This window comes from Diadema setosum, chromosome 17 (genome assembly GCF_964275005.1).
Source record: "Diadema setosum chromosome 17, eeDiaSeto1, whole genome shotgun sequence".
NCBI lineage: Eukaryota > Metazoa > Echinodermata > Echinoidea > Diadematoida > Diadematidae > Diadema > Diadema setosum.
The window spans coordinates 24635840-24648866 of NC_092701.1; the positions used below are offsets into that span (position 1 = coordinate 24635840).

The 13027-nt window shown below is 40.0% G+C and overlaps 1 protein-coding gene across 1 annotated transcript in view; it reads left to right on the forward strand.

Annotated features, from left to right (window-relative positions):
* Positions 1-13027, forward strand: part of LOC140240431 (kynurenine--oxoglutarate transaminase 3-like) — a 31602-nt gene that overhangs the window by 17188 nt on the left and 1387 nt on the right. The window contains exons 3-13 of the mRNA XM_072320199.1: positions 841-905; positions 1970-2021; positions 2859-2960; positions 4318-4467; positions 5307-5393; positions 6637-6756; positions 8220-8340; positions 8904-8980; positions 9891-9980; positions 11309-11495; positions 12658-12728. Coding sequence (XP_072176300.1) covers positions 841-905; positions 1970-2021; positions 2859-2960; positions 4318-4467; positions 5307-5393; positions 6637-6756; positions 8220-8340; positions 8904-8980; positions 9891-9980; positions 11309-11495; positions 12658-12728 — 1122 coding nt within the window. The remainder of the gene's footprint in view (positions 1-840; positions 906-1969; positions 2022-2858; positions 2961-4317; positions 4468-5306; positions 5394-6636; positions 6757-8219; positions 8341-8903; positions 8981-9890; positions 9981-11308; positions 11496-12657; positions 12729-13027) is intronic.

The window sequence follows — 13027 nt, forward strand, 5'->3', positions numbered from 1 at the left end:
AGGATGTGACATGGTAAGGCAAAGGAAGTCAAATAAGGGCAGTCAAAGGGCAGTGATGATTTGTGTCTAACGGCCAGCCATATAATGGACAAAGTATCTCTTGACTCTGGAGATCCCAAATAGTGTCCATTATTGCTGGTTATTTGAATGTTTGGATGTGTGTGTGTGTGTGTGTGTGTGTGTGTGTGTGTGTTGTAAAACTGATAGGTTCACAGATCAAGTCATTGCTTTTATATTGATATTTTCTGCTTTACCAGAACTACTAAACTGGCACCAGTTTGATCAAAATGATATTATAGACTCTATGCTGTCAGTTTGTCTGATCACTGCATTGGTTTTAATCTTGTTCGTTTCTCTTCATAGTCGAGAGATACTCGGTGATTTTTATCTTTGAATGGTTTGTTGCACAAGTATGTACATGTCATCTTGACAAAAATTATTACAATATTTATTATCAGGGGAAAAAGTGCTACGGTACTTGAAAGGAGTTCTATGCACAGTGATCTCTGTGCTAGCATGAAACAACAACAACAACAACAAAATCAACAAAGCATTTTCAGAAAGGGCACTGTGGCATGGTTGGTAAGACCCCCTAACTTTCAATCATAGGAACAGAGTTCAAATCCAGTCCAGTACTTGTGTACAGTAATTAGTCCCTGGACACGATAATGTATACCTACAGTGTACAATGTCCCTCTTGACCGTAGAGGTGTATAAATAGGTACCTGGTAATGCTAGGGTAATAATGATGGCAGGACCTTCTGGCAGAGCAGTGTCAACACTGAAGGAGCTATATACCCTGGATAAATTGAAAACCATATTTTTGTCTACCCCATTCAGGAAACCATGGCGACAGGTCGGTTGCAGACAGCGGAGCACCTTCGGGGACTGGAGGGGAGTGTGTGGTAAGCAGTTCAGTCATTTTTGCAGTGGCGGTAGTGATAGTGTTGTTCTTGCTGGCTGCTTCTTGTTATTTATATTTTTTTTCAAGGTTTTCATTCATCTTTGCTGTGTTTATGTGACTGTGCATCACAAAACCAACATAAAGTCGCACACACTGATTTTGTGCAAGAACTCAAAATAGGTAAAACAGGTCAACCTAGTCAATATTGAGTTTTTCCTATATTGTGAAAGAGCAATACTTCTAGATTATCATAAAGTTTGGAACAAAAAACAAAAACAAAAACATACATACTTGTGCTTACATGTATCCCCCCCCCCCCCCCCCCAATGTCTAAAACATCAGTGCTGTCCTTGTAAGGTCTTCAATCTTCCCATTGACAGGAAAGGGGCAACCCTGTATTCTAGTGCAGGAATAGACAGCACAGGGTGACAACTGCTTTCCTTAAAACCTTTTAACCCGTTGAGGACGGACTGATTTCACTATAACATGCATTTCCCATGAACACCTGCCTGAGTATACGCGGGATTCGCCCTCAACGGGTTAATTTTATTTTCTAAGCCTCAGTTTACCTACAAGAACTAATGTAATCAATGTTTTGTCTTTAAATTCATGAAATTCTTCCGTCGAGATGTTTTCATTGCAACTGATTTCCAAATTGCCCTACATCGACGTAAATAAGCACTAAATTGATCAGTGTTTAAGTAGTAGCCATGATAAAAAAATCATGGGCGTACATACTCGAGTGGGATTCGAACCTACGACATGATTTTTTATCATGGCTACTACATAAACACTGATCAATTCAGTGCTTATTTATGTCGATGTACAACTGTAGGGCAATTTGGAAATCAGTTGCAATGTTTTGTCTTGTTTTGTTTTTGTTTTTTGTTTTTTTGGAGCAAATAACCCACCAGGCAGAGCTGCATGAAAACCATAACATTGGATCAACACGGACATCTGTTGATCTTGTGAATATCATGAAAGGAATGAACAAAAAAAAAAAAAAAATGCTTTCGCTGTGTATTCATTCCGTACGGTGTCTTGTGTTTTGTGTCTTTATCTCAGGGTTGAGTTTGGGAAGCTTGCTACTGAGGCCAAGGCAATCAACCTGGGACAGGTAAGTTTATGTGGGATTGGTTTGCTGCATGAAATAATATGTTTTTCAGACATTTGTTTTGGTCCCGTCTGTACATGTAATCTTGATCAGTGTTCAATTTTACATACGTGTATTTAAGTTCAATTCAATTCAAGTGATTTTATTTCCACATAAAGTGACACAAAGCAGTATACGTAATGCTTACTTGAGTACATGATATTTTGAGGAACTTTGAATCACATAAGTTTCAACAAAACATGGATACAATTATAATGATATCAATTCTGTTCTTTGATAAATAGACAAGTAAGCAATACAATTTTATTTTGTAACTCTATATGGAAAAGGGGAATTCACAAGAGAAGCATAGATTGTTCATTTTGTGAATTACTCTAGAAGATGAGGGCATCTCAAGATCCGTGGAGGACTCCATGTATGAACAGTTTGCTGTGACTTCAGGCGAAACAAACAGACTATGACAAGTTAATTGTAAGTGAATCAGGGAAACTGTCAGTGACACAAATATATAGAGTGAAAGAGATAGAGAGAGAAAGAGAGAGGATAATCTCTCATCTTTTATATTGTGATCGATTAATTATGAACACATACCGAAGCAGCACAATATGTGAAAAATGCATTTTAGTAATCTTCCTTCAGCCTGCCAAAGACTCTTCAAACAAACTACCCTGCATAAACATAAATGAAACTACAGAGAGTTCAAACTTGTGAGTACTCAAGCTGAAACTTTCGTCAGCTTTAACCATTTTTTTAAACCATCATGGTGTGGTGAAAGTAGTGCGTAATATCTGTGGCTGCCTGTTGTGAATAATTGTTGTACCCTTTTTCCAACGTTGCCAGGGTTTTCCGGACTTTGCCCCACCAAACCCTGTCACCGAGGCCCTCACTGACATCCTCAAGCCGAGCTCCAACCCGCTCATGAACCAGTACACACGATCTTATGTGAGTATTAGGAGAGTTCTTCATCATTCTGACCTGCATGTTAAAGGGCAGTTTACCCAAACTCTTCATGTGGATTCAACAAAGGCAGAAAAATTTAGTGTGCCACTCATTGAATGTTGTAGGAAAATCAGACAGTCCATCCATAATGGGAACTCTACAGCGATTTGTAACATCACAATACTGTAAATGTTGATATTTTGGCGGGATTCATTTTTGGCGCTGAGAAGCTCAAGAACTTATTCGTGGGTTCTTGAATTGGCCCTGCTCAATTTTCATGCCATTCAAAATGAGTAGAGAAAATTGAGAAGATGTTTTTGCGGGGTTTAAAATTCGCGCTAGCCAGAAGTAGTGTGAAAATTAATGTGCCATGAAAATGTCTAAGTTTAGGCCAAAAAAAAAAAATTGTTGCATTGGCGTAACATGAGATTTTCAAATAGGGTCGGTCGGGCGGATTTTTTTTTTTTTTTTTTTTTTTTTTTTTTTTTTTTTTTTTTGCTACCTGCATTTTACGTGTAAAACTCGTGCTCAGCTCAGTAAACAGTTACAACTGCTGAACCGAATGTGCTGTGTTCATCTATTCTACAAATCATTTATGAGGCCGATATTACTGGAATTATACCCCTTCACAGAATTTAAAGATGTTGAAATCCCTATCTTGAATGTTTTCACTTCATATTTTACTATTTTGACTTAGATAAGATAGATGCAAATTGACCCATATGTACGATCTTTTCATCGCACACGGCGATCTCTATTACAGTCCCACATATACAGATTCGTGTAAGTTCTCCACACAAGAAACCTATGGCAAAACTGTGCACAATACATCGCAGTCTGAATGCTAGATCTCTCCCTCGTACATCCGATATCCCCAGAGCCGTTTCCACTTCCGGGTTTGTGCGATCGCGATCGCAATCAACAAGATATTTGATATCGATAGCAAAAAAAATAATAAAAAAACATGGGGTCGGCGGAATTTTTAGGGTCGGGCGGGTTACGCCAATGCAACAATTTTTTTTTTTTTGGCCTTACAATAGTAGAAAGACATAGTGAAAAGATAAAAGAAATTTTGTAGATCTTCACTTTTTATGAAAAGTCCATATTTTTTTGTTATGTTACTGAGATATGTGACAGCAAATTTTATTTTTCATACCTTCTGGAGAAACAAGGCCAAGAGATTTCTTGTCCCTGAAAAATAAATTTGACTGAAATTCCTATCTGCAAATCCATGTAGATACATCATGTATGTTGCTATATTGTACAGCAACAATGGTGAAAAATCATCAAAGATAACTTCAATGAAGACTTATCACTGGGAGCATATTAATAATTTCTGTACCACTCTTTCTTCCGGCAGGGCCATATACGGCTCGTGAATGCCATCGCAGCCCTGTACAGTAAATTCATGGGACGCGAGGTGGATCCCATGAATGGTGTGCTGGTGTCCGTTGGGGCCTATGGCTCTCTCTACTACGCCATCAACAGCCACTTCAATCCAGGAGATGAGGTGACAACTGACCTATGATGATGGTAGTGATGGTGATAATGATGATGGTATTGGTATTGGTATAGTAGTGATGGTTGTGATAGTGGTGATGATAATGATTATTATTTGATGATGGTTATTATGGTGGTGGTGGTGGTGGTTGTGCTGCTCATGCTGCTGCTGCTACTGATGATGATGAAGATGATGACGATGACGATAAGGATGATGATGACGATGATGCTGGTGATGATGACGATGGTGGCAGTCGTGATAATAATTAAGATAATGATGTGGTGGTGATGGTGATTGTGATGGTGATGGTGATGGTGGTGGTGGTCATGGTGGTGGTGGTGATAATTAGATGATGATGTGGTGGTGATGATGATGGTGTTGGTGGTGATGGTGATGACAATGATGAAGATATGGTTGCGGTGATGGTGGTGATGAATATGTTCTTCAAAAATTGATATTGCCAAGGACCTAGGGTTGATATTAGTTGTGATTATATCAGTGAAAAGAATATGGTAATAATGTAATGACAGATATCATAAAAATTATGATGTTGCACATAGACGCATTGACTTTGACCTCAACGGTAAGTGACACAATATTCCAGCAGTATATGTAACTCTAAAAATAAGATACTGTGGGGTAGTGTAGAGATGACAACATTGAAAGGATGGTTTGTGCATCAATGCTGTAAGAAATAGAAGAACTTTACCCACAGGTTTCAAGCTGAGAATATTTATCACAGCTTGATATCAGTTCAGATGATACTTCTTTCATCAAGAGGAAAAGAAACTCACTGATTTTCTCAACTTTTGATTATCCCCGTAACCCTACCATTTTGAATGGACCAGTGCATCATCATCGAGCCGTTCTTTGACTGCTATGAGCCCATGGTGAGGATGGCCCGGGGAGTGCCACGGTTCATCCCTCTCAGACCGGTATGTCCTCTCATCCCTCATCCTAGGATGTATGTCATAATGATATCAGTCACAACATGAATTTATAGAGAGCTCAACATGGAATTAATACAGGGACTATATGTCTTCTCTTAGCTGTGAAGCACCTTTGAATATTAAAGGACAAGTTCACCTTCATAGACATGTGGGTTGAGTGTATGTAGCAAGATTAGTAGAACATATCAGTGAGAGTTTCAGGAAAATTGGACAACCCGTTCAAAAGTTATGAATTTTTGAAGTTTCTGCTCAGTCACTGCTGGATGAGAAGACTACTATAGGTTGTGATGTCACTTGAGCACAATGATACAAAGAAAGTATAAAGAAAATTCAACATATTTTCACTCTTCTTGCATAACAAAAGAACACTCGACTTCTCTCTTTCAGAAGGCAAGGGGAATAATATTTCCCTTGATATTTGTCAGTAACGAGTCGAAGAAATGTGTGCTTTATTAAAAAAGTAAAGTTTGGTTAAATTCTCTATTTATTTTCATTACATTGTTGTATGCATGTGACATTACCGCCTATAGTAGTCTTTTCATCCAGTCGTGACTGCGCAGAAACTTCAAAAATTCATAACTTTTGAACGGATTGTCCGATTTTCCTCAAACTCTCAGTGATGTGCTCTACTAATATTGCTGCATTCACTCAACTCACATGTATACGAAGGTGGACTTGTCCTTTAAAGACTTCCGTCACAAGATGAATTATTTTTGTTGGTGGTTATGCAAGGAGATATATTATATCGTACTTCCTTGGTATTACGTTTGATGCAGTGTGACTGAAAAGGCTTCAGCCTACATATTAACCTCTCTGTTTGGCATCTTTCTTCTTCTTTATCAATTGTGTGACTTCAGAATGGCATTGCATTCCTATGAATGTTCATATTCTGAAATATGGATTAAAAACTGGAAGGTGTAATTTTCTCCTGGAAGGGTTAACAATAAGGGAGGAATGCAGATTAATTTAGTTCAAATCTGATTTGGACAGTGATAGCAACAACCTTCTCTTTTATCACTTCCATATTTGCTGAAGGCATGGAAAATACAGCTACAGATGTGATGTTCAAGAGCTGTGACCAAACACGATATTTAAACAAATAAAAACTTTTGCTACAGATTAAAGTGATCTGTACTGTACAATCTCTAAATCCAATCAAGTCCATATTTCTGCTGCATAGGAAAGATGATATTCTCATTGATGTTGTCACCTTCTTCTTCGTGTGCAGAAACATGACAAGGTGACTTCGACCAGAGATTTCTACCTGGACACTGACGAACTCAAGTCTCTGTTCAACAAGAAGACCAAGGCCATCATAGTCAACAATCCCAACAACCCACTTGGGAAGGTCAGTCGTGGTGTCACGGTTGGTTCTGTGACATATGCTCCTATGACAATTAGTCCTACATGTATGAAATATCTGCTCGCTAAGCCAAACATAAAAACTATCCACAAACATAACCCTAACCCTAATCCCAATCCTCACATCAAACTAAACCTAAACCCTATCACAACACTAACCATAACCCTAAATCCTTGGAGAAAATAAGACTGAAACAAGTGTTGCAGGAGTAAATGTGGAGTCACCATCATGTTTAGCCTTTTTAGTTAGTCCTCACACTAGTAGCACTGACAGTCATGAGCGAAGATAGCCAAAGCTGGGTGCAAGTCATCAGAGAGGGGGGCCTCTTGAGACCCTTGTATGTGATTATATGTGATGATTGGGAGAAAGCCCAATAATTAGTGCATCACTCATGCTGAAGGATTCACTCACTGACTAGTACAGTTAGTCACCTTGACCAAACCTGATGAATAATTCACTCACTGACTGATGCAGCTAGTCACTTTGACCAGTAAATTGCCAGGGCCCTTCGGCCTACAGTGCAAGATGTATTAGGCATGCGCTTCTTTAAACAGATCTGCAGATTGGTAGTGATTTTTTTTTTTTTTTTTGGGGGGGGGGGAAGGGGGGGGGGGGGCTTCCAAGCAATGGTAGGGAAATTCACTACTTCAAAGGCACAAGTCAAGGAATTGGGATGTGTTTCCTGCGACCCTTTCACTCAGGCTTGCTACTTGCAGGTGGTTTGAATATGACCCTTGGCTTGCTTCTCTTGCAGTTACTAAGGCTAGGCCTGGGACAAAGGCTAGGTCTGAGTACACTTACCGTACATTGTGACCTTTACCCCCTTCATTTTGTGACTGTGCTTGCACCGCATACTCTTCTGGGACTAGCAGTGAAAATTGTGTCTTTGCCACTTATCTCTCTTTCATTTCCCACAAGTTACATCTATGATTCTACATTTCCAGGGTCCATCGCATGGAATATGTACATATTGTGATTTGTCAGAAGTAAACCTAAAGCCATATGTGGGTCAAGCTGAATACAGAAGAAATGCTAGCACCCCTGTTTGCTTCAAAAATATTACAAGAGTCTATACTCATATTGAATATGTAGTAACTCCTTTTGTTATTTTTCATGAATGGGAACAAGGGTATTTCTTTCTTCTTTTCTTTCTTCTTTGCTTTCTTTCAATAGGGTTTAATCCCCTTTCACTTCATTTTTGGATGACACAAGTGTTGTTTATGAAACTTAAGAATGATACATCGAAGCTGTACAGTTCATGTAAAGGTGAAGGCATGCTTGACAAGAGTATGCAATGTAAGACCATACTATAAGGAACTTCAGTCTGTACCTGTTGTACATTGATTGATATCATTCAATTTGATTACATGATCAGCATGTCCTTTGTTTTGAACAACCAATACTGTCACTGAAGGTCATTTTGCAAATCTTTGGCCTGTCTTGTGTAGATCTTCAGTAAAGAAGAGTTGACTGTCATCGCTGACCTGTGCAAGGAGCACGACGTCATGTGCATCAGTGATGAGGTCTACGAACACTTGGTCTACTCTGGCAATGAGTTCACGAGAATGGGTGAGCATGGCGGAATGACGAGGGGAGATTACAGGAAGTTGATTAGCCATTGGGTGATTTTGGAGAGAAGAGATGGTGTCTGGTATGCTGCTTTGTGGGAACAAGCCTGAACTAAAAATTGCCATAATGAAAGCTTTTTTTTTTTTTTTTGTCAGTAATTATCTCCATAATTGTATGCTCTGTCTTAAGACATAAGTTATTTTCAGTAATTGTGTTTGTTTCTTTTTTTATTTGAGAGAAAATCATGCAAAGTTTGTGTTGAAGCTGCTTGTACGTGTATGCTCTCTTCATAAAACTATTTGCTTGTACAACAGTCAATTTTTTCTTTCAAAGAAAGCATAAAGTTACCTGCCTTTTCTTGTTTAGACATGTACATCCTTTTCAGTGCATTACTTGAAAAATTCTCATACCCTTCGGACTCTTAATTTCATATGGTGATGCAAAATGATATCAAGCTTTTCTGTGGGAAGGTAGTCAAGTAAGATGGACACCCAACAGCTTTCATGGGCATATGAATAAAACGTAATCTAAACAAATACTTCTTCTGTGTAACTTCCCCATAGCCACCCTCCCTGGGATGTGGGACCGAACCATCACAGTGTGCAGTGCAGGAAAGATCTTCAGTGCTACAGGCTGGAAGGTGAGTTCTAGGGGAATCCCCCTGTATGTTGTTAGTCTTGTGTCAAGGCCACCAGAAGTTTGCAATTCTTGGGGGAAGGGAAAGACCATGTGTGCTCAAGGGTCATACCTTTCCAATTTGTTGATACTTTCCCTATCAAAGGACTGTGCCATCCAACTATTTTTGTAGAAGAGAGGGATTGAGAGAAAATATCATTTACATATATGATGAGTAGATGTTGCTGCTTTTGTTGATTTTTTGTTTAAATTTTGCATTTTCAATGTCAATGTCAATTTCAATTTCAAATGAGATTTTATTTCCAATAGCTTTTTTTTTTGCGTGTGTGTAGATACAAGTTTTTCCCAGTTTAATGATATTGTATGTAAAATCCTGGTGTGATCTCTGTTACACTGAGAAGTTTCTTACCTAAGCAGTAACTACAGAATGACCAGACAGAGTTAGTAAATGGGAGATAAAGCTGTTGATGGTCATTCTAGTGGTCAAGAGCAGATGTAGGTACATAAATACTGCACATGAACTCCACAAGTATTCTCTGCATTTTCAGGATAGTTTGTACATCAGGGAAGGATTGATTACACAACAATAAATTGCAAGTTTAGTTGGCAAAATCTTGTGTAGGTACAGAGCCGTATGCACCTGAAATTATATAGGGGAGATACAGCTGGTGTGTGGAGCCATATCAGTCAATGTGATAAAAAATAATCATGCTGCCTGTACAGTTCCTGTTTATGTGTAGGCTTGTGAAAGTTATCTTATTGACCTACCTGGTAAGCTCAGTTTATTGTGGTTACTTCAGGACATATGGCAATCTATGAAGAAAACAAACAAACCTCGCAGCTGCAAGTGTGTTGTATCAAAATAATTTGCAAATGGCACTCATTTTTCCTACTCTCTCTGTTTTTTCCCCCAGCTTGGATGGAGCATAGGGCCCCCTCACCTGATCAAAAACTGCCAGACTCTTCATCAAAACTGTGTCTACACATGTCCGACACTCATTCAGGTAATGTGAAAAGATGTGATCAGATCACAGCTCATTGTTCAGCCACTCTCTGTAATCTGTATTAATATTTAAGAGTGTGCTCCAGTTATGCACCTAACATGAAATATTAGATGTATCACAAACCCAAACTTGTAAATGAATTCCTTGTTAGTTTGTCCTCTGCTGGTTCTCAACTACTCAGCATTTACATTTTTGTCCCCTTCAGAAGTCCTCTCCCACCCCCTTCCAACTCTACATTTGCCCCCGCCCCCTTCCCCATCCCCCTCTTCTTTTCTTTCCTTCAACTTGTCCTCATCCATTTTCCACTTTCCCTTTCCTACTGTATACCCCTCGAAACAGAACAAAAAATCCTAGTCATTTGATGAACTGTGCTTTTGAGATACAGATATTTGTGTGTGTTTGTACACAAACCACATTGAATGGACTGATACACCACTATGACCCCATTTATACGTGGGCCGGCTTTATCGAGTCGGTCTCACGCCGGCGGCTAGCCGCCTCCAAAAAATGTCGAAAGTGTGTTTACACATAGCAGACAGGTCGGCTGGACGCCGCCTTGAAGTCGGCTCGACTATACCCCCCGTTTACACATACAGCGGCTTGGCCGGTCTGAGTGGCGAGGCTTTCACGAGTCTCTCCATGTTATTTCTTTTCGTGCGGTCATAGTGTTCGATCTCAAATCCTGTGATTTTCATTATGCGATTTCGCCACTAATATAGTACTTTAGCGCTTTTCACTTTAATATCTGTTCTCCTTTTACGGACGCGTTGTCTTCATAGCTATGAAGTTTGATGATGTTAATACGGAGCTCATACGAAGTAAACAATACAAACCTTACAAGTTAGACTCTACACAAACACACACACACACAAAAAAAGATACAGAACGACTGAATAAGCAGAAAACAGCATAGTTCAGGACTCCAGTGAAGCAAAATTAATCACAAAACAAAAACACTATTTTGATTATTTGTACGAGTAGTTGGTCATTCGGCGTTCAGATTTCTGACGAGCAATACTGAGGTCAACAAATTCACGAACGATGACGTATCTGCACTATTGCACAAGCCCGTGATGATCATGTGACTCTGGAAAACCGGCGTCAGTCCGCTTTGTGTTTACACATTTGGAAGGCGGCGTGAGGCCGCCTTGAAGCCGACCTCAAACCACCTCCAGAGGTGTACCGAAACTGGGGCGGCCTCAAGCCGCCGTCAGTCCACTTGTGTGTTACGTTCGAGGCAGCGTGAGGCCGGCCTCACGCCGGCGTCAGTCATATGTGTAAATGGGGTCTATGTCTTACTTTCTCTGCATCATCTGGTTGCTATGCAGGAGGCGGTTGCTAGGGGCCTTGAGCTGGAGTTCTCCAGGCTAGGCCAGCCAGACTGCTACTTCCTGGAGTTGCCGCGAGAGCTGGAAGAGAAGCGGGAGAAGATCTCCAAGCTCCTGAAGGAGTGCAGCCTGATCCCCATCATGCCGGAGGGGGGCTACTTCATGATGGCCAAATATGGGCATCTAGGTGAGTTCCTGCACCCCACCCCACCCCCCCCCCCCCCCAATTCAGGCTTTCAGCCATACACATATTGTCGCTTGGGCGACAAGACCTAGTATTTACAAAATGTCAAATGTTCAGGAGAGCCAAAAAACGTGGCAGCCAAAGCACTGGAGCGAATGGGAAAGCCTTTCCTTTGACATGCCCTGGTGGCTTCATTTTTGGAGTAAAACAGTTGGGATTCCGACAAGAATCTATTATTTGACCATTAATCCCAAAAAGTCATTTTCACCAAATTTCAGATACAATGTCTTGTCACCCGAGCGACGATATGCTTCTTCCAGATTCTTAGAGATACCCCCTTTTTAAGGATGAAAATGGGTTAGGAATTGTCTCCCTATCATGGGCTTTTGGAAGGAAAGCCATCAAAATTACCTCCCTGTCAAGGGCTTTTCAAAGGGAAGTCTGCCAGCGTGTACACAAGCAGCTTGACGTACACTGTATGTGCAGTGCATGTGGCAAAATGTCCTGCGAAAAGAATACCAGCCCAGCATGCTTTGCAGTAAGACATGTACAGGAAGCAAATTTTGGAGAATCTGGGCAAGCATCAGGAAGCTGCACGCCCATTATGGATTTTTTTTTTTTTTTTTTTGGGGGGGGGGGGGGGTTGAAACTAACCCCATTCGGTACCGTATGTCAGGATTGTGTAGGAAAGATTTGAAAACTACCCCTAATTGAAAATATTTCGGGGAAAAATACAAACAAAAAAAACCTATTTCAACAATTTTTCAGAATTTTTTTTCCCGGCATTGAGCCTCTGAAATATACCCCACTTTCCTTTAAAAAAAAAAAAAAAAAAAAAAAAAATTGGGAACATGCATATGGTACAGAGGATCACCCCCTCCCACCCACCCCATTTATCTCAATTTGTATTCCTAGGAAGGGCAGTATGATGCACTGAAAAACTGATGTGGTGAAATTTGATTCTATCAAGAAAGCAATGTGCACAAAGAATCCTAGAGTTTTTATTGCTTTAATTTGAACGTCTGTCTGTGCCTTATTTCTCTCATACTCATGATGTGCCTACATGTTATTGTTCGTATAAATCATCTACATGCATGTATAATGTTCATTGATATCAATGTTATTGTAATCACTCTCTGTGTTTTTCTCTGCCTTGTATCGATAGGCGTGGATGTGAGTGAGTTTGGAGATGGACCAGAGGACTACAAGTTTGTACGTTTTCTCACCAAGACTCAGGTACTGGCATTTTGATGACTATTTCTTATCAGTTGGCTTTGATTATAAGCGCTTATCGAAGTACGATTCGCAAAAATAAAATGTGTGTAAATGTTCTTGTCTACACTATATGCATTGAATGCCACTGGCAATTGGTGAATATTTCACGGTGCCAAAAGGGCTGTCGACTCCAATTCACAAAAATTTCATGCTGCAAAAATACCTTGTTTTACAGTGCATCTGGCAGTCGTGTAGTTCATATTTGTTTTACATAAAGCAGCACCTAGGCTGTCTTTCTGTCTTTCTGTCATCTACCTAAC